Source organism: Dreissena polymorpha, chromosome 7, assembly GCF_020536995.1.
Source record: "Dreissena polymorpha isolate Duluth1 chromosome 7, UMN_Dpol_1.0, whole genome shotgun sequence".
NCBI classification, from domain to species: domain Eukaryota; kingdom Metazoa; phylum Mollusca; class Bivalvia; order Myida; family Dreissenidae; genus Dreissena; species Dreissena polymorpha.
In genome coordinates, this window is record NC_068361.1 from 44,176,343 (window position 1) to 44,200,702 (window position 24,360).

Sequence of the window (24,360 nt, forward strand, 5' to 3'; positions counted from 1 at the left end):
CAGAGTTATGCAACTTGTCCTTTTACTGTACCCTATGATAGTTTGCGAGTGTTCCAAATATGAAAGCAATATCTATGATACTTTAGGGGTAAAGAGGACCAAAACACAAAACTTAACCAAATTTTCAATTTTTTAAGTATAAAGGGCCCATAATTCCGTCCAAACGCCAGTCAGAGTTACATAACTTTGCCTGCACAGTCCCCTTATGATAGTTAATAAGTGTTGCAAGTATGAAAGCAATAGCTTTGATACTGTAGGAATAAAGTGGACCTAAACACAAAACTTAACCAAATTTTCAATTTTCTAAGTATAAAAAGGGCACATAATTCTTTCAAAATGCCAGTCAGAGTTACATTACTTTGCCTGCACAGTCCCCTTATGATAGTTAGTAAGTGTTGCAAGTATGAAAGCAATAGCTTTGATACTTAAGGAATAAAATGGACCTAAACACAAAACTTAACCAAAATTTTTAATTTTCTAAGTATAAAAAGGGCACATAATTCTGTCAAAATGCACGCCATAGTTATCTAACTTTGCCTGCCCAGTCCCCTCATGATAGTTAGTAAGTGTACCAAGTTTGAATGCAATAGCATTGATACTTTCTGAGAAAAGTGGACCTAAACGCAAAACTTAACCAAAATTTTTAATTGTCTATGTATAAAAAGGGCACATAATTCTGTCAAAATGCAGGCCAGGGTTATCTAACTTTGCCTGCCCAGTCCCCTCATGATAGTAAGTAAGTGTACCAAGTTTGAATGCAATAGCATTGATACTTTCTGAGAAAAGTGGACCTAAACGCAAAACTTAACCGGACGCCGACGCCAACGCCGACGCCAAGGTGATGACAATAGCTCATAATTTTTTTTCAAAAAATAGATGAGCTAATAAATGAAAGCGTGTCAGAATTTATTTATTTTTTTTAGGTCACAGTGACCTTGACCTTTGACCTAGTGACCCTAAAATGGGTGTGGTGTGTAGAACTCATCAAGGTGCATCTACATATGAAGTTTCAAAGTTGTAGGTGGAAGCAATTTGATTTTAGAGCCAATGTTCAAACCTTAACAAAATGTTAAGGTTTTGGCACAACACAGACGGCAGACGATGAGCTGGCTATGACAATACCTCGGGTTTTCTCCAAAAACGCCAAGCTAAAAACTAGATGATATTTTTAAAAGTATTAAATACATTTTAGTTTTTATAAATGCCCAGTTAACTAATAAAAGTTGTCCCATGGACACTTAATACAGGAAATAGAAGAAAAATCCTTATAAGGAAATTAAGAATACAAACCAGTGATAACCAATGAAATACAAAATGCAAGCATATAAAGGGATGACACATAGCTTTTTATTGCAGTTACACACCGCCCTGCCTCTTCCTACATACAAGTGATGGGTGGCAAAGCTTATCGAGGCACTACACATAGTTCCTTAATTGAGGAAACACACTTAAGTTATTGTCACGACCCTGCCTGACCCTTCACAAAGTGATGGTGGGCAAGGCTAATTGAGGGACTACACATACTTCCTTGATTGAGGTTACACCCCACCATTCCTGAGGCAACGTACCACTGAGGGGGGTGTGAGGCACACCATGGGGAGGTTACACCCCACCTTGCCTGAGGCAACATACCACTTAAGGGGTGTGAGGCACACCATGGGGAAGGTTACACCCCACCATGCCTGAGGCTACATACCACTGAGGGAGTGTGAGGCACGCCATGAGAGCTCCTGGACGGGCCTTCTTCACGAGCCTTGATGGACTGCAGCAAGCTGAAGATGTTCTTGGAGAATTGCTGAGAAAACACAACATGTAATAATTTTCTTAAATTGTCCAGATTGCTTTTTGTTTAGTGTACTTGATATAACCAATAAGCAACAGACATGAACAAACCAGAACATTTTTGTTTTAATTGTCTCATTAACTGTGAAACCATTTATTTTCGTCAGCACGAAATTTTGTCCTTTTTAAAAAAATGACTATTTCGTCAGCACTTACATTCGTCCATTTCTGGTTTTGAAAAAAAAGCGTCTGATTTGTTTGTAATGTTTGTAATACATGTAATACGCGGTTGCGAAAAAATCATGCTGGGAAAAGAGGGGTGACACTTGGTAGTCACTTGCAGGAGGTGGGCCTTGTTTGGCATATGCCAATTAACAAGTCTGTTATTTCAGGTGATAGTAACTGTCCCTTATTATTTTATGTCATTGACACGTTCTTTGTTATGATTAGCGGATAAGTGGGACTGAATAACCGTTAACGAGTGTTTTAAACAACTAAGCCAATTGCCAATTAGTCTTTTTCCATTACAATCACAGACAACCAAACACAAATCAATATGTTCTTTATTAATTTGTTATAAAAGCCCAGAATATATTTCAGTCAGGTGTTGATCACACATCGTCATATTTTAATTGTGTTTAATAGTATTGTCTTTAATCCAGATTTGCCGCATGTTGGCTGTATAATCTGCAACACCCCTGAAAAACACAATAAACACAATGGGTAATAAAGTTGTTAACAATTAGCGCTAATCAACACTATTATACCTAAACGAAGCCGACGCATTCGATACAGCATTCGCGTTTTACAGGAAATGTCAGTTGTCAGTACACTGTATAATGTACACCCCTTTGTATCAAAACCGGATTTAACTTGAGTGTGAATAGTCGACTGTTTCATGTTCTTTGTATCAATATCATCCGGGTATCTGTACTATAAGTTTACCAATCTACAAACAAGGTGCGCACATCCGCATATGGGTATTCGGACGTTCAAAAAATTGACCTACAGTTTAGCGTTCATGCCGTCGAACACATTTAGTAATATAACTCGTTTTTTTTCACTATTTCTTTACTTGCAAAAAATACTAGTGGCTAATAACTTACCTTGCAATCTTTTTTTCTCGCATTTTGCGAGTGTGCGAGTGTTAATTTCAAGCCCTGTGAATATGCGTGGATTACGCTGGATTTAAATGCCTCATGCCTACGGTAATTCAGTCTTATTTGTTTCACATATGGGACATGATTGTTCGTTAGGATCTTGAATTCGTCCATCAGTCGAAGGACGAAAAAGACGAAAATTAATGTCTGACGAATAATAATGGTTTCACAGTAGTTAGTGTTATAATATTTATGAGCAACAGATGTTATTAAGCAATCATACATATATTTCACCAGTTTATATAAATCATTCACTCCATAAAGCTTTAAAGCTCTAAATTTTCAAACACAGACCCAGAGATTTATTATTTGAATAAGACTTAGGTGAAACCCAAATGCCCTATTTACAAATAATATATTTTGTGTTATTATTTGTTTCCATTATTAAATGCCAACTTCAATCAAAACAAGGAATTGTCAGGTTTTTCAATTGAAGAGTGGTAACTAAAGAAATCATACTTTTCCGTTACTCTGCAAGATAGTGGTTCGCGTCCTCCAGAGTCGTTCTCGACTGACAATGTCACGTGTGACATCAACTTCTGCATCCACGAAGCTGCGCTGTTCCAGTGCCCCAGGCTGAATGTCATCATCACCTTAAAGGTAATTTCATGTCAAGTGAGGGTGAAGTGCAAAACTGTTCCTGCGCATATTTCTGTTCATTTTTTAAGGGCAAAACTTCTGCCTCATCCCCCAAGCCAAAATTATAATATATATTTCCAGCCACCAAACAAAAATTCCCCTCTGAAATATGTAAGAACAAAAATGAACAAAATACTCACTTCAATAAACTCTGATGCACTCAGTGGAAACCTTGTCAGTATCAATTAATTTGCAGGGGTGTGATTGAGGCAAAGTCAGAGGGGAGGAAAATTCTGTTGACTGATTTTGACTACGCGAATGGCGCGCATAACGCAATTAAAATAAACAACTTTTTGAACTTCATAACAATATTTCTTTATAAAAACCTGTTAAACTTCACATTTAACATACTGAGGATGCAAAGTAAACAGTTAAGTAAGTATTTATTGTGATCAATAGCAGCAGGTTTTCAATGTATTGAATTACAGTTAATAGACTAAATATAAACAAACACACTTGAGTGTTCTTCTGGTGTTAATGATGTATTAACTGAGTTAAATTAATATATTTAATTTGTTTACCTTTCAATATCTTGCATTTCACATCTTCACTCAGTTCAAAGCTATTTCTGATCAGTTAACTGAACAGCGTGACAAACATTATAAAGCAGAATATGCATATGAATCTGATTATACACAGAACCACAGACATATAAATCAAATCATGTTTGTCTATTTCCATGTTCGAACGATGTTTGAACGATACTCTTCTAAATTGTTATACTTCGCGAGGAGACTAAACTCAAATTTGCAAACACTGCTTTCCGTGACACAAATTCAGTGGGCACATTTCTTAACAAAATATGTGTTGCTTGTATCTAAAACGTAGTCTTTTTTTTTGACAAACACATTTCATTATTCCTATCAGACTAGGTGATGTCAGTTGTTTATTCGATTGCTATTTGTTATTTCAATAATCTTAATTTTCTCTTCACAACAGCGCCATTTGCAAACAAATCAGCTACGCGCATTTTAAGAACACAATTTTAATTGGAAGATTGGGAAACGACTTTTTATGGCTCGTTTTAAAAATGCTTAGGCAGAATCAACCAGTGTAAAATGCGGAGAGATTTCGCGGGCCCCGGATATTTCGGGCCGCTTATGAAATACGTCTGCGGAATCGGTGGTAGCCCCTCTCCCCCACATTTTTTAAAACGAATTTACGCAAATCTCAGAAGTGACATCCGGGACAACCCGATCCGCGGAAATCCGCGGATCCGCGGAAAAATCACACCCCTGATTTGTCGATTCAAATAATTCTTAGTCCAAAATAAGTTCAATGTCAAGATAAAATTTAGGTTAGGCAATGTATATGTGCGAGGTGTGGAATGAAAGTATCAAAGCTTTATAGTAAGTAGCACTGATGTTATTGGTAGGTCAATGTCAATGTGAAAAGGTGATGTGGGTGTTATGATAGCGTTCAAAGGCAAGTACGTGTGAATTTCCATCGAACTTTGAGGAAGAAGCGTTCATCCTCCAACATGTAAATTAGATTAAACTTCATTATTTCCCAACTGATCAAGTATTTAAAATACACAATTCAATATTTGTTATACAACTGAAGTGATTCAGCAATGAGACGTCAAGAATATAATTCAATGAAATAAAGGTACAGCACATGAAATCATGATATCCATGCATTTTTTACAAGCATGTTGCATAACTATAAGCAACTAACTGGCACAAACCGTCATCGCATTTCATTCACTGCAATCAGCCTAGTAGACCTTATCTACCTATAATACATGTATTCATTCACTGACAAGTTTTCAAACTTAGATAAAATATGTCAATAATATCTGGCAAAGCATTGATCAACAGTAACTTGGCCGGGTAGTCAGTAACCTACCTTTAATCTTGGTTCGCTTGATTTTGGCACGCTTGGCTTTGATGGCTGCAATCTTCTCCAGAGGCATGGCCTCGTGAAGTGATGAGGAACTATAATGAACCAAGCATGACCCTCTCAATAGGCAAAAACAATGATCGAAATTTGCATAAGCCCGAAAGCCCTGCAACTGTTTATTTTGAAGCAGCATTGTTCAGATCATCTTTTTCATAAATGTGGATTTGTAACATTTTCCAGGTCTCAAGTAATAATGTGTGAATAAAGGCTTGCTTGGTCGTCAAAGTGAATACTTTGATGACTTTAAAAACATGAATTATCATGGTAAATACATATGAGTCGCGTTCTGAGAATACTGGGCTAAATGCATGCGGACTGTACAGGCTTATCTGGGACGACACTTTACGCACATGCATTACGCCCAGCTTTCTCAGAACAAGGCTCATATATTAACCATGAAGCTTAAAAGCTTTTTGTTGCATTTGCCGTTTGAACATCAAGATATTAATCAAATATTTCACTGAAAATATTCCTTATATCAAAATTGATCATCTTTTTATGGTGAGTGTAAACATTTCAGATAAAATATTATTGAAACACATGTATTTACAATTTCAAATACTTTTTAAAAGAGCACACCTTTTACTGAAATGAAAAGAGAAAAAGATGCAAATATAAATCTCTGATGATAAAAAAGAAAATACTACTTAATTTGATAAGATTGCTTTAAAATTGTTTATATTAATTCTATTTAATGTCATTTTGGTGATAGACAACTTTTTTTGTTTCTCTAACTTTTCAAAAGAATCGCTTTGAGATATTTACTGATTTCATTGTAATATAATAACTGAACCTCTCTCTGTTAAAATGGGGCTTAATGCATTTGTGTAAAGTGTTGTCCCAGATTAGCTTGTGCAGTCAAAACAGGCTAATTTAGAAGATACATCCATTCAACACAAAATTCAATAAAAGTGTACAGTGTAATCGCTGAATAGCCTGTGCAGATTGCATAGGCTAATCTGGGATGCCACTAAAGGCATATTCATTATGCAGAGATTTCAAAGAACCAGACTCAGTTTATCTATTCTTAAGACAATATATAACTCTTTCTCACATAAATACGTATTTTGACGTGTTTGTAGTCCCTTAGAAAGTTAAATTTAACTTAAGACCTTTCTTACTAGATTCAAGTTTTAAAGGCTTCATTTCCAACCCTTAGAATCTGATGAGCAGCAAACAGCATAAAGCCTGAACAGACTGCGAGTTACTCGCAAGCTGTTCTGGTTTTATGCTGTTTGCACATAGCCTTTTTTCACTTTGCGTCTGAGTGGAAAAGGGTTAAGCAATCATGGTTACGCAAGTGCCGCAGGTAAGACAGATGATTCCTTGTATCCATCGATCTTGTGTATCCAGTTCCTCTTGGCCTGCTGAACTTGCTCTTCCTACAAACAGACAAAATCTATGTGCTTTTATATGGAACCTTTTGTCACAGGATAGTATCTAAATGATAGAGGCAGGTTACACATCATCAACTTGATACATGTAGGTTACATCTCATCATTCTGATATATAAATGTTCTGCAAAATTAGTTGATTACTGCAAACTGATCTTTTTGAGCTAAAAAGGTTTTTATTTGGCTTCATTTTTTTCTTTATACATTCCTATAAAATTGAACACTATAGCTCTTTCTGGCATAACACATTTAGAATCATTTTTGAAATAAAACATCTTAACAAATTGTAGGAAAACAAGAAATGTGTCCACAGGACACGGATGCCCCCAACTGTAACTTTGTCACTGCATAAAAGTATAACTGTGTAAACGCTTGGTAGAAGTTATTAGCTTTTTTCAAATCCTAGACGCAGATTTCGAACCTAAACGCGGACCCTAAGTTCAAGGTCAAGGTCACAGGGGTCAAAATTTGTGTGCGTATGGAAAGGCCTTGTCCATATACACAAGCATGCCAAATATGAAATTGCTATCTGAAGCGACATAGAAGTTATGAGCATTTTTCGAAATCTTAACGCAAAGGCTGACGGACAGACGGACGGACAGACGAACGGACAGTCCGATCACTATATGCCCTCCTTCGGGGGCATAAAAATGTCTTAGAATATCAAAATAAATCAGAAAGCCACATAAACTAGAGAGCAAACAACATGCTTAATCCTTGAAATGCACTAAGTGACCCCGTGACCTAGTTTTTGACCCAGCATGACCCATATTCAAACTTGACCTAGATATTGTCTTAATACAACTTCTTACCAAGTGTAGTTAAGATCAGATGAAAACTACTTCAATTAGAGAGCGGACACCATGCTAAATCCTTGAAATGCACTAAGTGACCCAGTGACCTAGTTTTTGACCCGGCATGACCCATATTCGAACTTGACCTAGATAATGTCTTGATACAACTTCTGACCAAGTTTAGTAAAGATCAGATGAAAACTACTTCAATTAGAGAGCGGACACCATGCTAAATCCTTGAAATGCACTAAGTGACCCCGTGACCTAGTTTTTGACCCGGCATGACCCATATTCGAACTTGACCTAGATATTGTCTGGATACAACTTCTGACCAAGTTTGGTAAAGATCGGATGAAAACTATTTGAATTAGAGAGCGGACATGAAGTGTGACCGACCGACCGACTGACCGACCGACTGACCGACCGACCGACCGACTGACAGACAGTGCAAAAACTATATACCCCCTTTTCTTCGAAATGGGGGCATAAAAATGTTTGAACATACAGTAAAACATTTCGGATCAAGTTCCAAAAACACTATAAAAACATCATTAGAATAAGTAATTAACCATAAAAAAGTGGGCCTTTTAATACAGGTTTCTTTGCCTTCATCAACAGTGAATTTTGTATGGACATAAAAGGGACATTTTTATATCAGGGGGACTAAAAAATCCTGGTATTTTAATAGAAGAACTTATTTTTTTATAATCTGAGGAAATAGGAGAGAAATCAGTCCCAGTATAAGACAGGGTTTTGAGGCAGAACAATTGCGGAATAAAACAGTTTAAGCAAAGACAAATAACAACCCAATGAATTTCTGACTGACACTGTTGCATAAACTTTAATTAAACACTACATTACAATTATCATAAAAACAACATATAATAAGAAAGATACCAGCCAATTACCTCCAAACGAGGTTTCTTTTTCTCTTGTTCATTGCTTGTTTCTTCCGCTGTTCTTTTTACTAAAAAAGGCACAATAACAGTGACTGAAACACTCAATAGCAGACAGCTACCAAGAAGGGTAACCAACATAACTTCATTTTCAGTTATAACAGGTAACTATCTTCCAACAACAAAAGTGCTTCCTTGATCAACAATCCAAACTCTTCAAATTTTTAAAAGTCCCACATTTCAGCATTCAAATAAAATGACACGCAACTTTGCTGAGAATTTTAAGTAACATCACTACTACAACAAAGCGTTCAAGAATGTAACAGAAAGTTGTCCAGCCCACAAAGTGATTTGCAAGGGTTTAGATTAACCATCAAAGTGAGATCATGAATATAAAGGCTTATCAAAAGTATAGCATTGTATTGAAAACAGTTAACTGGGCAAAGGCCTGCAGTTGGTTCATATAATGTAAGATCTATAGTAAAACATAGTACATGTTTATTGTAAATATAAGCACTGGTGCTATAACTCAACCTTCCGAAGGTGTTTTGTGACATCTAATCACAAAACATCTAGGCAGAGACTAGATACATGGTACTGCTAAACTGATTTTTTAAGTTGACAAAAATCCTGGGATTGAAAGATTATTAATGAAGCTATTATATGGTCTTTTCATTAATTCCTTTATTGAAACAATTATGCAATAACATTTAAAACATGAAGTTCTAACATGCCATATGCATGCTTAAAGAAGCAGCCTGATCTAATAACTATTGGAAAGTAAATAACACATATTTATTTCATGATTTACATCATAATATAATTATAATACATTTCTTTCAAATCATTCATACAACACACATAGTGAAGAGGCTGTCTATAACTTAAGAAGAAGAGCGAGTTTATTCAACATTACATGGTTTACTACTACAGTTTGAAAGGCAGCAAGAGGGTATGTGCAAGACAAAAATGGCAAACGTGAATTACCTAGCAATTTCACTCTTGATTCTTCCCAAATCTATAGAAAGCCATATGTACCTTGTGTGGGTCTTTGTAGAGATATTTCCAGGGGAGCGCTCTTATCAATGCTTGCAGATGTCGTTGTCTCCCCATTAAGGAAGGCAAGCAGGTCTTTTCTGTCGGCACGACGTACTACCTGAACGTTGGTGGCCTTCAGGGGCAGAAGAAAGTTGCATATGCTTCAGTATACATTGTAGTAAAACTGATGGGCAGAAGAAAGTTGCATATGCTTCAGTATACATTGTAGTAAAACTGATGGGCAGAAGAAAGTTGCATATGCTTCAGTATACATTGTAGTAAAACTGATGGGCAGAAGAAAGTTGCATAAGCTTCAGTATACATTGTAGTAAAACTGATGGGCAGAAGAAAGTTGCATATGCTTCAGTATACATTGTAGTAAAACTGATGCACCAGTATGTCATACAAAATTACAAATGCTTACAGATGAGGTATTTAAGTAATTCAGGTTTTAACATGGCAATTACATTTAGCAAAAAAAAATAGACTGAACAATTTCTCTGAATCTTGCCTTGATCTTAACACAAGTGCATTTTAACACAAATTACAAGTATAATGGCATATACATGCAAATCCATAAAAACAATGCATGTGTTCTTTTTACATCAATAAATGTATAAGAATGATGCTTAAGTTTAGTTAATTAAGTAGAATTATAAACTGTCTTAAAACAGGGCGTTTTTCTTCTTAGAGAATGGCCATTGTTTTAACAATTTGGTTAGTTTGAAACTCTTTTTTTTTTTAATTAAAGAAGTTTTAAACTCATTTTTTTTACAATTTTGCACATTTTGCAACTAATTTTTTCACAATTTTGAACAGTTCGGGACTCATTTTTTCACAAAATGGGGAAAAAAAAACAGTTAAAATAAGATGCAACAGCATTTGTAAGGAATTAATCATCTCAAGTCTTTGTATACTCACGGCTGCTTCTCTGACGTACAAAGGGTGAGCAAGCTGTACATTCTTTAGGAGAAACAAGATGCAGTCCAGTGTGTAATACTCCTTGGGGACACCATCTTTTCCTGTCCTATAAAATACAATGTATATCAAAGTTATTGTGGCCTCACATTTTGAAATCAACATTTGAGAGTTGTTTTTGTTTTTATGCTTTCTTTTAGTTTATGTTAAGATCATAGTAAAGATACCAAAAGACCAATCTACCTGTGCCTCATAGACAAAGTATGAATGCAGTTTGTAGCCGAAGTAACCAGATACTTAAGTGAAGAAAAATGATGCCACCTGTACTCCTTGACTGAGGCCAAGTAAACTCACATGATGCAAAGTGGGGAGCAGAGTTTAACTGCCTGATGTGAAGGAAATATATGACTGTATACTTCTACATTACTACAATTCTATATACTGGTGCTTTAATAATCCCTTGATGCTTGAATTTAAAATCATAGTCCGCTAGGCACTTGACATTTTCAGTGTGTTTGCTCAGTAACTGCAACTAGCCACTCTTAACATCAGAGCAATAACGAATTTGAGAGGTGATTTACAATCCTATGTCAACAAGACTATTGTCAAGCAATATAAGTCCCCTACGGGCTCAACCATTGTCAGAAATTCCACCATTTTCAGATTATTTTTTTTATATTTGTTGCCATAGCAACCAGAATTTTTGACGTAGGAACAAAATGAAATGACGTGCATAATGTCCATCTATCCATGTTTCAAGTTTCATGAAAAAATATTATGAACTTTAAAAGTTATCGCAGGATCCAGAAAACCACCATTTCAGCAGTATTTCTAGTCTATTTGTTGCCATAGCAGCCAGAATTTTTGACGTAGGAACAAAATGAAATGACGTGCAAATGTCCATATTGACATCTATCCATGTTCCAAGTTTCATAAAAAATATTAAGACTTTTTAAAGTTATTGCAGGTTCCAGAAAAGTGTGACAGACAGACTGACAGACTGAGCGCAAACCATGAAAACCGTGAAACCGGTATGGGACTTATTCAACTTCATCCAACTAACGGCTGCCTGCAGGTGGAGCATCGTTATTTAGGAAAATTGATATTTGCCATTGAGAGCACATGCTTTGAATAAGCGACAACATTTGTAGGCAGTCAATACCTGCAGGCAGTAAAATCATGCTGATGACGCGTGCCATACTTGACATAAGTGTGAGGTTTTCTGGCAGTGTGTTTAACCTTATACACTCATCTGTCTTAACGGTGAACACTACAAAATCTTGGCCAGTTACTTAGATGATGGCAACCATGTGTAACACGGCACATGGGCATTGTTCATTTCATCATAATATTGGCAAACATAAATTCGATCTGAAAGCGTTTTAACAAATTGTTGTTAAATTCATAAAACACAACTGTACATGCTTTGTTATGTTGAATTCTCAAATGAGCACAATTAAATTTTTAATCCGAAACACACTTCCAAATTTTAATGTAAATGAGACGTTAACAAATTCTAGCTTCAAATAAACATTGTGCATGCGTTTGGTGTTGACTCTTTGTCTCAATCAAAAGCACGTAAAGTTTATACATCATGTACAATGTCACGCCATTTAAAACGCACACAATGTTCAGAAAGAATACATTGTACCCATGTCTCGATCAGACATCTTTTGCATTTAATCTTCAAATAGTCATGCATGCAAAAATCAGGGCCCTCTCTTGCCGCCAGGGGTAGCCACCCTCAGCCCTCATGAGGGGGAATTTCTCATCGTTTTGGGCGAAAAGGGGAATTTTAGAAAATCTTTTCACCAACCATTCAACACCTATAATTGCTATATTTTAATGTGATTTACATAAATATACATTTAATCAAAGGTTAGTAGCACGATACAAGCTTGCAACATAGGTATAAAAGTAAAAAAAAAATATAAATAAAAATGTATCTTTTTTGGGGGGGGGGGGGGGGGGAATTTTTCGCTGAAAAAGGGGAAAAAAGTATACTTTTATCATAGGGGAAGCTGACGATATTCGGCGGTTAAAAGTGCCAACCGAGGGCCCTGAAAATTAATTTAACACTTTACAAAAATGGTGAGCGACTGTGTTCATGAAATTCTTTAGCACTTTTAAGGTCATTATTTACCCAATTTTTTTTTTATGCAATATACATGATTATCAGGCAACAAATAGATAGAGACAGAAAAAGTATTGAGTATGCAGTTATAATAGATAAAACAGGTTGTTACACATGTATTAGAGTGTATATGTCAAAAACAACAATCCTCCCAATAACCTTTCAAGACAACCTCAATGTATTTACGTCTGACAGCATTAATTAAACTTTTGAATTTGTTTTGAACTTAATTCCAAACCACCGGAACACTGACATGGCACTCTACCAACTGTGCTAAATGATGGTCAGCTGGTCATTAACAACCCATTAATTGTCAAAGAGCGGAAACAGTTAAATGATTCTCAAAACTGCCAATGAGCACTGACATCTATGAGAAATAAAATGTGACATACATGTATTCAGGGCTCGAAATTAACACTTGCACACTCGCAAAATGCGAGTGAAAAATACTGATTGCGAGTTAAGTTTTAAGCCACTAGTATTTTTTTGCGAGTAATGAAATAGTGGGAAAAAATCTAGTAATATAAATGCACTCGACGTCATGAACGCTAAACTGTAGGTCAATTTATAGAACGTCTGAATACCTGTATGCGGAAGCGCGCACCTTGTATGTAGACTGGTATACTTATAGTACAGATACGCGGATAGTATTGGAACAAAGAACGTGAAACAGTTGACTATTCACATTTGTTCATTGAACTTGAACAGACATGGCATCGAAGCCAAACATAACTAGTTTCTATTTGCCTGCAGACGGAAATAAAAATACGAAAGATAAAGTAAAGTTAACCGTTGATTTGTATTTTGGTGACGTCGCACTCAACACACGATATCATAGCTGATTTTTTTCAATATTTGAAAACCAATTACAAATATCCCGAACTGACACTTACCTTTTGTTTTCTGAGTGAACACGACACACTTATATTTGAAAACAATACCCTTATGGTCCAAGGAACTGATATATTTGTATGATTGCAGAAATAAAATGTGTATGTTAAGTACTTTTTATTTTGTTTTAATAGTACATAATTAATGTCCAAACTTTTGTATGTTTCCTGCAAAATTTGCGAGACTGTTTTTGATTTTGCGAGTTGGTATTAAAGCAGCTCGCAATGTTTTGCAAGTAGAAAAAAACGTTAATTTCGAGCCCTGGTATTATGCAATATTTACCATTTTATAGTAGAGTGTGACCTATTTACACATTTCAGAACGAGTATCAAAGTGAAACGCGTACAAAACTTCATAAATTGAGGTCTTACCCCCAAACTAAATAGTTAGTCCTGACATCTTTCGGCCATGCAAACTCGCCGAAAATTATTTGATCATCCTTTTCGATTATCTCCTTCTTATTCGTATTGTACTGCTTCAAAATACTCAACACATCAGCCATTTTTGGAAAATACTAGCATTTAAACTAAAGAGTGTTATTAAATAAAAATATTAAAAATTGATCAATTAAGAAACATTCATCAAGTTTATATACAAACTGAAATGAAACATGTAATATATTATAAAAGAATTCTCAAAAATAGTGTAAAATATATTTCGTAAATGTGTAATATATAGAGGCTATTTGCCAACATGGCCGCGCCCATCATTTCTGTTTTTGACACAGATGCCGAAGTAGCAGAAAGACTGTGTTCATTTGTTATTGAGAAAGCAAACGCAGCAATCGCTATTCATGGAATTTTTACAGTCGGTTTATCAGGTTAAATCTATTTATATTTGGTTAATTGCATTTCGGCCGACATATGTAACTTAGAGCAGTTTACATTCTTTAGGTTAGGCTCCACTAAATTTATGGCAACTCGAAACAGAGCTTTTTAAGTTACATTTCATGTTCTGTTATGCTCTTTCGGAAAATGGTGTAACATGCGGTTGTGTAAATGGTTTAATAACAAAGATTGGAAGTTTGATAAATAGCAATTACACCATGATGACAGCGTAAGCTGGAGTGGTTCAACAATGAAATATCTAAACAGTGAATCAAAAACATTGTTTTAAGCGCACCTGAGCAGGTTTGTGGTTGGTATATGTCCGGCGTCGTTTGATATGTGTTATTTGGTATCTCTTGTCCAAAATTTCTTCAGGCAAATTTTCCTCTGAAACTGCTTAGCTGATTTTCACAAAACGTCTCCCTCTCAGGCATGATCTTTGACTGATCCATTTCAGGTGTTTACATTGAAAACTAAAAATATCTTCTCTAAAACCACAAGGCTGAGGTTCAATAATTGGTTAAAAAAAACTTTGTTTTGGTCAATTCTCGCCCCTCAAACTTTGCCCCACACTGTGGGTAACTGGTTTCCTTAAATCAAGTAAATCTGTAAAAAAGTACTTACTATTTGAAAATGCATGCCTCAAATGCATATGAATTCCTTATTTGTACACATGCTTAATAAACAAAATGTCTTGTCCGATGTAATTTTGGTAGAACTGTATTTTCTTCTTGTGTTGTTTCTGTTTGTGCTTGTAAATGTTATGAAAAATAACTGTAAATAATAGTAACATGCTGCCTGTTAATCCTATCACAACATTAGTTAGGGTAGGTTTAAATTAATGCATAGGTTCATTTTATAGGTATTTTACGCTAAGACTTTTGTTCAGATTCACATTTGTACCTGAAGATAAAGAATATAATTTGTACTATGATTATTTTGTAATAATTAACAAATATTATATGTATGTAGTTATAAAAATGTGAATGTAGGACTTTGCAACCAGATTTATACAAATATGTACAAATATGTAGCAGCTCTGTACATAAAATGAAAATTTAGGGTAATTTGACAACTTAAGTGCCACATGATAAAGTCAGACCTGTCTGGAGCTACATGTTTATCCTGTTTTGGATATATTGTGATCAAGGTCTATGGATCTTGTACAACAGGCTATAATAGAGTTACAGTGTATAATGGTCTCTACCTACATGTTATTTGAACAAATCATGCCCCTTGGGTCAAAATTGGCCCTGCTTTGGGGGAAACTTGTTTAATATCTTTTCAAATATGTTTATGTCGTGAAAACCAAAAAAAAAATCTCACGCTATGAAGCTGAGAGCCTAGATATTTTATATTATGCATGGGTAGTAACAAAGCAATATGCATTAATCCTGCTGTTTAAAGCTATCATTAAAAAACACTCAGCCTAGAGGTTTGGTATTTGGTATGTAACCTTATAAAGTTCTATTTTACCAAGTTTATTCAATTATACTATGTGGTCATAATTGGCCAAGCCCTGCAGGCAACTTGTTTTCCTTTTTGTAAATTGAACTATGAGAACAATCCTCACACCTTTCAGTTTAGACACGTTATCATGTAATATCGAAAAGGCAGCTAATATCATTTTAAAATTAATAAGCATGAACATCTCATTTAGAAAAAAATGCAATTTTTTCAACTCTGTACAGGTGGCAGTCTGGTGAAATACCTCTGCGATGGGCTGCCTGGGAAGGCTACAGACTGGTCCAAGTGGAGGATATTCTTCTGCGATGAGCGCTATGTACCGTATGACAGCACAGACTGCACATACACACCTTACAAAAAGGGACTGGTCGACAAAGTGGGCATGAGCTCAGACAATATATTTCCAATTGATCCAAATCTCTCAGGTACTTGCTTAAGTCATTCTAGATAGTTTATGAAGATGAAGAATAACTAGCTCCATGGAATTCTTATCATTTATATATTTTATTAAGCTCTTTTGGATACATAAGTCATGCAGCCTTCCCATTTAAAGATGTCTGATTATCTTTGAAAATAAATAAAATCACAATTCCTTTTAGCAAATACTCAATTAAATGTATACCCTAATTTTAAAAATCATTATTATAAGCAAACTGTCCTCTATGTTATGAGAAAAAGTCAACATAATGATAATAATGTTTGTCTCACTCCTATGAACTAAATATTTTGAAACTTTATTCATAAACATTTGTCAAATATACTGCAAGAAAATGTTGACATAATGACCCAAGTTTTCACCTTGTTCATATTGACTTTATTGGATTCCCTTAGTCTCAGAGTGCGCCCGTGACTATGCAGAGAAGATCAGGCATGTGTTTCCTGGCCTCGGCTTGCCACGGTTTGACATGCTGCTGCTGGGCATGGGACCGGATGGGCACACCTGCTCACTCTTCCCGGGTCATCCGCTTCTACAGGTGGGTAGGCCTTGTGCCACAAACATACTTAAGTAAATGTACTAAATCAACTTTGAGTTTTGTTCTCGTTTTTTCAGATTAGTTTGACAATCATTCTCAAAATGGTGTTTGAAGAAGTTTTTTTGAGTTTTCAGTCTTACTCAACCCTGAGTTTGAGTAGGAGTATGTGCATATGGTTATACCTGAGATTTTAGATTGTTTTTTAGCTGACTGACAGTCTCAATACTGCTGAGTGGAAACTCAAATGTCATCTTCTGAATTGAGAAGAAAAATTGAGGATATACATTGTGCTGGACCATTGTGTCTTGATACAACCATATCAATCAGATAACAATCCATGGTATAAACCTCGTCTTTAAATGATCGTAATTCTAGTGCATGTTTGATTTATGAGAGAAAGGACTTGTTACTAGCTATCCAATGTATGATTTACTAGCAGAAGGACCTGTTAATATACCATATATATGATTTTATATATGATTTACATGGGAAAAGACCTGTTACTAGCTACCCTATATATGATTTACTAGAGGAAGAATCTGTTACTAGCTACTATATATATGATTTACAAGAAGAAAGATCTGTTACTACAGGAAGTAACTGTTACTAGCAATCTTTTATATGATTTCCTAAATGAAAGACCTGTAAATATTCCTATGCAGTATCAGATTTTCCAGTGAATGACTGTATAACTGCTATGCTATATTTGATTTTAAGCTGAAGTTAATAATTCCTATCTTATAGTTTATTTACTAGGTAAAGGATTTAAAATTGCTATGTTATTTTTTATTTTCCAGGTAATGTTCTTTATCATTGCTTGCCTATACTAGTATTCGGTTTTCGAAGAAAATGACCTGATAATTGTTATGCATTTTTGTAATTTACAAGGAGAAAGACCTAATAATTGCGATGCTTTTTTTATTTTTGAGAACGACTCATAATTGCATCCCATACTTTATTTATCAAAAGAAGTACGTATTATTGGTATGCAATGTTTATTTAATAGGAGAGGGAACAGATAATTGCACCAATCACAGACAGTCCAAAGCCTCCCCCTTGCAGGGTCACCATGACCTTGCCAGTTGTGAACAATTGCAGGTGTGCTGTGTTCGCATCATGTGGAGTGGCCAAGGCAGACATGGTGCAGGTAAGTAAAAACTAGGGGAATGCCCACCCAAACAAGTCTGCTCCTTGCTTTATGTTCTTGTTTTTCTCACCCAGACATAAGATTTCAAAAGATTTATAGGAAACGTGTCTCAAAGTTAGGAAACTTGTCTCAAAGTTAAGGGCATTTAGACATGTGCAGAAGGCATGAGTAACTCATGCCAGTTCAAGGTAAAGGTCATTATGCTTTATATCTCCTAATATGATATTAAGGATTTTCATACACTAGTCAGAACTGTTAAGGCCACTGAGACCATTTTCAGAAGGCATGAGTCAGTCATGCTGGCTCCATGTAAAGGTCAAACTTCAAGGTCAAAGGTTGAGCCTCATGTTTTTCTACAGCACTTATCTTCTTTATCAATGGAAGGATTTTCATGAAACTTTGCAGAAATGTTCAGGTCCAAAAGATGATGTGGACAAGGCATAAGTCAGTCATTGCCGGCTTAAGGTGAAGGTCATATTAGGTCAAAAGATTGAACCTACAATTTCATGTTCACTCTATATACCCTGTACCTCTTTAAAGATTTTGATCAATCTTGGCAGCAATGCTTATGTTAATAAGACAATGTTTAGAAAGCTGGCTGAGGTCAAGGTAATTTTTCAAGGTAACATTTGAGGGCCACGGTTTTCATGAAACATGAAGCTACAATGCTTCGGAGGAGCTTTAAAATGGTCGGAATCGGTGAAAAAACATGGCCGCCAGTGGGCGGGGGATTTTTCTCTATATGTATATAGTGAAAACATGTGAACACAGTAGAAGTCACATTTTTGGCCCAATTTTCTTGAAATTTGCTCAGAACATTTGTTTCCTTGATACGAGAGTTGAGTTCAAAAATGGTTCCGGTAAGTTGAATAACATGGCTGCTGGGAGGGGGGGCAGTTTTCTCATTATGCCCCCCTCCTTTCGTAGAAGAGGGGTATATTGTTTTGCTCATGTCAGTTGGTCTGTCCACCAGATGGTTTCCGGATGATAACTCAAGAGTGCTTATGCCAAGGATCATGAAAAACTCATAGGTACATTGATCATGACTCGCAGATGACTCCTATTGATTTTCAGGTCACTAGGTCAATGGTCAAGGTCACGATGACCCGAAATAGTAAAATGGTTTCCTGATGATTACTCAAGAACACTTATGCCTAGGATCATGAAACTTCAAAGATACATTGATCATGACTCGCAGATGACCCCTATTGATTTTCAGGTCACTAGGTCAAATGTCAAGGTCACGGTGACCCAAAGCAGTAAAATGGTTTCCTGATGATAAACTCAAAAACGCTTATGCCTAGGATCATGAAAATTCATAGATACATTGATCATGACTTGCAGATAACCCCTTTTGATTTTCAGGTCACTAGGTCAAAAGTCAAGGTCACGAAGACACGAAATAGTAAAATGGTTTCCGGATGATAACTCAAAACGCTTAGGCCTAGGATCATGAAACTTCATAGGTACATTGATCATAACTTGTAGATAACCCCTATTGATTTTCAGGTAACTAGGTCAAAGGTCAAGGTCACGATGACCTGAAATAGTAAAATGGTTTCTGGATGATAGCTCAAGAACGCTTACGCCTAAGATCATGAAACTTCATAGGTACATTGATCATGACTCGCAGATGACCCCAATTGATTTTCAGGTTACTAGGTCGAAGGTCAAGGTCACAGTGACCTGAAATAGTAAAATGGTTCCTGGATAACTCAAGAACACTTATGCCTAGGTTCATGAAACTTCATAGGTATATTGATCATGACTTGCAGATGACCCCTATTGATTATCAGGTCACTAGGTCAAAGGTCAAGGTCACAGCGCCAAAAATCGTATTCACACAATGGCTGTCAAGGTCACAGTGACTCAACTTAGAAAAATGGTTTCCGGATGATAACTCAAGAATATTTACGCCTAGGATCATGAAACTTCATTGGTACATTGATCATGACTCGCAGATGAAATAATGATGAAACTTGACCAGGATGTTTGTCTGGACAATATCTAGGTCAAGTTTGACATTTGGAAAATATTGAATGAACTGACTACTCTCAGGAGAGCGAACTAGGGCCATCTTGGCCCTCTTGTTCATTGTTGTTGCAGATAATACAGCCTCCACGCAGTGGACCCGGCTCAAAGACAATAAACGAAATTTAAGATGATGATGTGTGATCAACACCTGACTTATATACATTCTCCGCATTGATTACAATTTATACAGAGCATATTGATTTGTGTTTGGTTGTTTGTGTTTAACTATAATACAGATGTAAAAATAGCTTGTGCTTCGTTTATGTGCTATCGATATTTTAATTATTGACAGCTTTGACAAGTTTTACGATACATGTTTCAAATCAGTGTTACTTGTAGCAATTGAAAACGTAACAGGTAAAGAGAAATTAGCAATCATGACGATTAGTTCCATTCAAACGTAGGGTATTTCTTTACAAAAATTAGCGTAAATTTTTGCGCGATTTTCAGGAAATCCCTGGAAAACACGTTTTTTGAATGACTGAGTATGACCCAATAAACTTTGCTTTGTATCCTATTGCATTCAATCTCATTTTAACTCTTTCGTCCATTGGTTGTTACAATCAAATCTAAACTGTGCACTATGAAACCGCTGTCCCATAATGTACTGTTAATTTTACACTTCAGAAATTATTGTACTTAAAGTGATCAAATATTATTGAAAATTAACCAAATAGTTTGCTTACACTAATTTTAACCAATAATCTTCGCATCTTCTCTATTTGCGCCAATAAAGGTAAGATTGTAATTAGTTTGGCAATGATAATAAATGAATAAGACCAATTGGCAATTTACTTCACTGTTTCAAGCACTCGTTAACGGTTATTTGGTCCCACTTAACCGCTAATCTTAATAATGATACACTAATGGGGGCCAATTACTGATCACCTGATAACAAAAGAGTAGTATATTGATATGTGACAAACATGCCCTACCTCCATCAAGTGACTATCAAGTGTCCTCCCTCTTTCTCTACTACGATTTATGGCAACCTCGATATATTTCTGACAAACAAATCGGATATTGACTGAAGCATATTTTTTTTCAAAGTCAGGAATTGGCGAATTTAAGTGCTGACAAAAACGTCATTTTTATAAAAATTACGAAATTTTGTGCTGGCGAAAATAAATGGTTTCACAGAACTTTCATGCTATCATGAGGGTACAGTACCTGGCAAGTTAAATTTTACCTTGACCTTTGAAGGACCTTGACTCTCATTAATTTTTAAATTTTGCTCAAATTGGCATAACTTCTTTATTTATGATTAGATTCGATTGATACTTTGTCAATACAACTCTTACCTGACTACCACAATAGACTCCACCCAAACCATCCCCCACAACCCCCCCCCCCCCCAGAATCCCCCTCAATCCACCCCATTAATTTTTTTTTAATTAAAGATCATCTAATAAATGACCACCACACCCTCACACTATACCCCCCACACCCCACCCCAAAAAATAATTTTTATGCCCCCAGTAGGGTGGCATATATCAGTTGAACTGTCCGTCATTATGTCAGTCAGTCTGTCCGTCCGTCCGAAAAAAAACTTGAACATTAGCCATAACTTTTTCACTTTTGAAGATAGCAACTTGATATTTGACATGCATGTGTATCTCATGGAGCTGCACATTTTGAGTGTTGAAAGGTCAAGGTCATCCTTCAAGGTCAAATGACAAATTTATGGTGTCTGTCCGTCCGAAAACTTTAACATTGGCCATAACTTTTTCAATATTGAAAATAGCAACTTGTTATTTGGCATGCATGTGTATCTCATGGAGCTGAACATTTTGAGTGGTGAAAGGTGAAAGTCAAAGTCTTCCTTCAAGGTCAAATGTCAAATATATGGTGTCTGTCCGTCCGATAACTTTAACATTGGCCATAACATTTTTAATATTGAAGATAGCAACTTGATATTTGGCATGCATGTGTATCTCATAAAGCTGCACATTTTGAGTGGTGGAATTTCAAGGTCAAGGTCAACCTTCAAGGTAAAAATAATATATAAAAATTTTAAAGCGGCGTTCTCATGAAGCTGCACATTTTTAGTGGTGGAAGTTCAAGGTCATCCTTCAAGGTCAAGGTCATCCTTCAAGGTGAAAGGTCAAAAAAAATAATTAAAGTGGAGTTCTTATGAAGCTGCTCATTTTGAGTGGTGAAAGTTCAAGGTCAAGGTCATTCTTTAAGGTCTAGGTCATCCTTCAAAGTCAAAGGTAAAAAAATAATTCAAAGGGCCTTATCATAAAGCTGCACATATTGAGTGGTGGAAATTCAAGGCCAAGGTCATCCTTCAAGGTTGAGGTCATCCTTCAAGGTCGAAGGTCTTTTTTTTTTTAATTCAAAGCGTGGTTATCATGAAGCTGCACATTTTGAGTGGTGGAAGTTGAAAGGGCAAGGTCATCCATCAAGGTAAAAAAACAAAACCAAAGCGGCGTTCTCATGAAGCTGCACATTTTGAGTGATGAAAGTTCAAGGTCAAGGTCATCCTTCAAGGTCCAATTAAAAAAAAAAAATCAAAGCGGCGTTATCATGAAGCTGCAAATTTTAAGTGGTGTAAGTTCAAGGTCAAGGTCATTCTTCAAGGTCAAGGTCATCCTTCAAGGTCAAAGGTCACAAAAATAATTCAAAGTGGCGTTATCATGATGCTGCAAATTTTGAGTGGTGGAAGTTCACGGTCAAGGTCACCCTTCAAGGTCACGGTCATCCTTCAAGGTCAAAGGTCAAAAAAGATAATTTCAAAGCGGCGTTCTCATAAAGCTCCACAATTTGAGTGGTGGAAGTTCAAGGTCAAGGTCATCCTTCAAGGTCAAAGGTAAAAAAATACAAAAAAAATAATTTTCAAAGCGGCGCAATAGGGGGCATTGTGTTTCTGACAAACACAACTCTTGTTTTTTTTTCAAGCATGGTTAAAAAACACAAATATTTATTTTCATTATTTTATTTTTGAAATACCGTTCAACCATCCCACCCAAACCACCCACCCCCCCCCCCCCCCCCCAACCAAAAATTAATATTTTTTTTTTGCATTTTTTTGCATTTTTGGAAGATAATTTAATAAATGAACACAACTCCACACTATACACCCCTCTCCACAACACCCCTCCCTCCTTTGTGATTGAAATTTAGATAGGTCCCTACACCTTTAAAAAGAAAAATAGTAGTGCGGTCTGCACCCGCAAGGCGGTGCTCTTGTTTATGAAATGACATGATTATTCTAGTAAAATTCTCCAGTTCAACTCTTTCACAATGTAAATAATCGGTGAAAAAAGTATAAAATAAAACAAACAAGAAATATCTTTAAAAAAGATATACGGCGTAAATAGTTTAATGAATGAGATCAAGTATAGCGAATGTCTTTTTCTGTGCAGTTCTTAGCTGCATCACACGCAGTACGGGATGTTACGGGGAGTTTTCGCGGCTTATTTTACATTATAACATATTGCTGGTCATAAACCTATAGATACAAAACAGAAAACCAAAAGAAGAATGGAAGTGAAATTTAAACATATGAGTCAACCGGCCACACGAGAAGTATCCGTATTTATAGGCGCGTTCTTCGAACAAACCTGTTTTAGTGGTTTGTCGGGCATTGCTATTTGATTCGATTATTAACAGTATCAATTATCATCGTGCTAATGCTTAAAGTGATATTATGGGCATTTTGCACTGTTGAATTGAGCTGAAAAGAATTAACAGGTCACAATAGTTAGTTAAAATGTGGTTACTGATTAATTATCTGCAACTCACCTTGCTACCAGTTGTTTATAAAAATATATTTTATATTCGATATTCTTACGTGACCCAACCAGTCCTGTAAGCTGAAATGATCCGTAAAACAATTTCGTGTCTTTGTGTCGTATGAACAAATCTGCACTAAAACTAAATTTAGGTTCAACTCGTAAACGCATGATCAGTTGTCAAACGAAAGTACGGTTGATATTCAAATGCATTATTTTTCTCTTTCTGGTATATTGTTTTAGTATGATGATGCTGCATTAATTAATATAAGTGTATATGAAGTAGAAACATCAAAAATAATCAACGGTTGCGATAGACACCTATAAACTGTTACATGCTCATAATATCACTTTAGTACATTAGGCAATATGGACGAATAATTATTGTTAAATTTATCAACAATAATATTTATCATTGTATTGTTGAAAACACATTAAGAATCTATTATTTACATACCATAATTATATTGCTGAATATCTTCATTTAACATATTTCTGGTCTAAAGAAAATTCCAGGTCACTTAGTTCACGGATAGCGTCTTTATTATATAACGATTATTTTACTGGCCGCCAACTCCGGTGATGACCTGTATATAAACTCTGAATGTCCGCCAATTGACCCAATA

General features: G+C 35.8%; 2 protein-coding genes and 1 long non-coding RNA gene across 4 annotated transcripts in view; 1 reads left to right on the forward strand and 2 right to left on the reverse strand.

Moving 5' to 3' along the window:
• LOC127837930 (parafibromin-like) overlaps positions 1 to 14,086 on the reverse strand; it is a 35,487-nt gene extending 21,401 nt beyond the window's left edge. For both annotated transcript variants that reach the window (XM_052365386.1, XM_052365387.1), the window contains exons 1-8: positions 13,920 to 14,086; positions 10,527 to 10,632; positions 9,606 to 9,738; positions 8,580 to 8,638; positions 6,780 to 6,865; positions 5,430 to 5,518; positions 3,402 to 3,535; positions 1,697 to 1,795 (exon numbers count right to left, since the gene is read on the reverse strand). In XM_052365386.1, coding sequence (XP_052221346.1) covers positions 1,697 to 1,795; positions 3,402 to 3,535; positions 5,430 to 5,518; positions 6,780 to 6,865; positions 8,580 to 8,638; positions 9,606 to 9,738; positions 10,527 to 10,632; positions 13,920 to 14,050 — 837 coding nt within the window. In that variant the 5' untranslated portion in view covers positions 14,051 to 14,086. The remainder of the gene's footprint in view (positions 1 to 1,696; positions 1,796 to 3,401; positions 3,536 to 5,429; positions 5,519 to 6,779; positions 6,866 to 8,579; positions 8,639 to 9,605; positions 9,739 to 10,526; positions 10,633 to 13,919) is intronic.
• On the reverse strand, positions 7,284 to 8,159 carry LOC127837931 (uncharacterized). Its single transcript, XR_008029541.1, has 2 exons — positions 7,936 to 8,159; positions 7,284 to 7,778 (listed from the first exon to the last, which is right to left on the reverse strand). It is a non-coding gene; the product is annotated as an uncharacterized LOC127837931 (long non-coding RNA).
• Positions 14,087 to 14,122: 36 nt separating the features above from the next.
• Positions 14,123 to 24,360, forward strand: part of LOC127837929 (prestin-like) — a 31,120-nt gene continuing 20,882 nt past the window's right edge. Inside the window, exons 1-4 of the mRNA XM_052365385.1 lie at positions 14,123 to 14,368; positions 16,067 to 16,267; positions 16,674 to 16,816; positions 17,823 to 17,963. Of these exons, the coding sequence (XP_052221345.1) occupies positions 14,242 to 14,368; positions 16,067 to 16,267; positions 16,674 to 16,816; positions 17,823 to 17,963 (612 nt within the window). The 5' untranslated portion in view covers positions 14,123 to 14,241. The remainder of the gene's footprint in view (positions 14,369 to 16,066; positions 16,268 to 16,673; positions 16,817 to 17,822; positions 17,964 to 24,360) is intronic.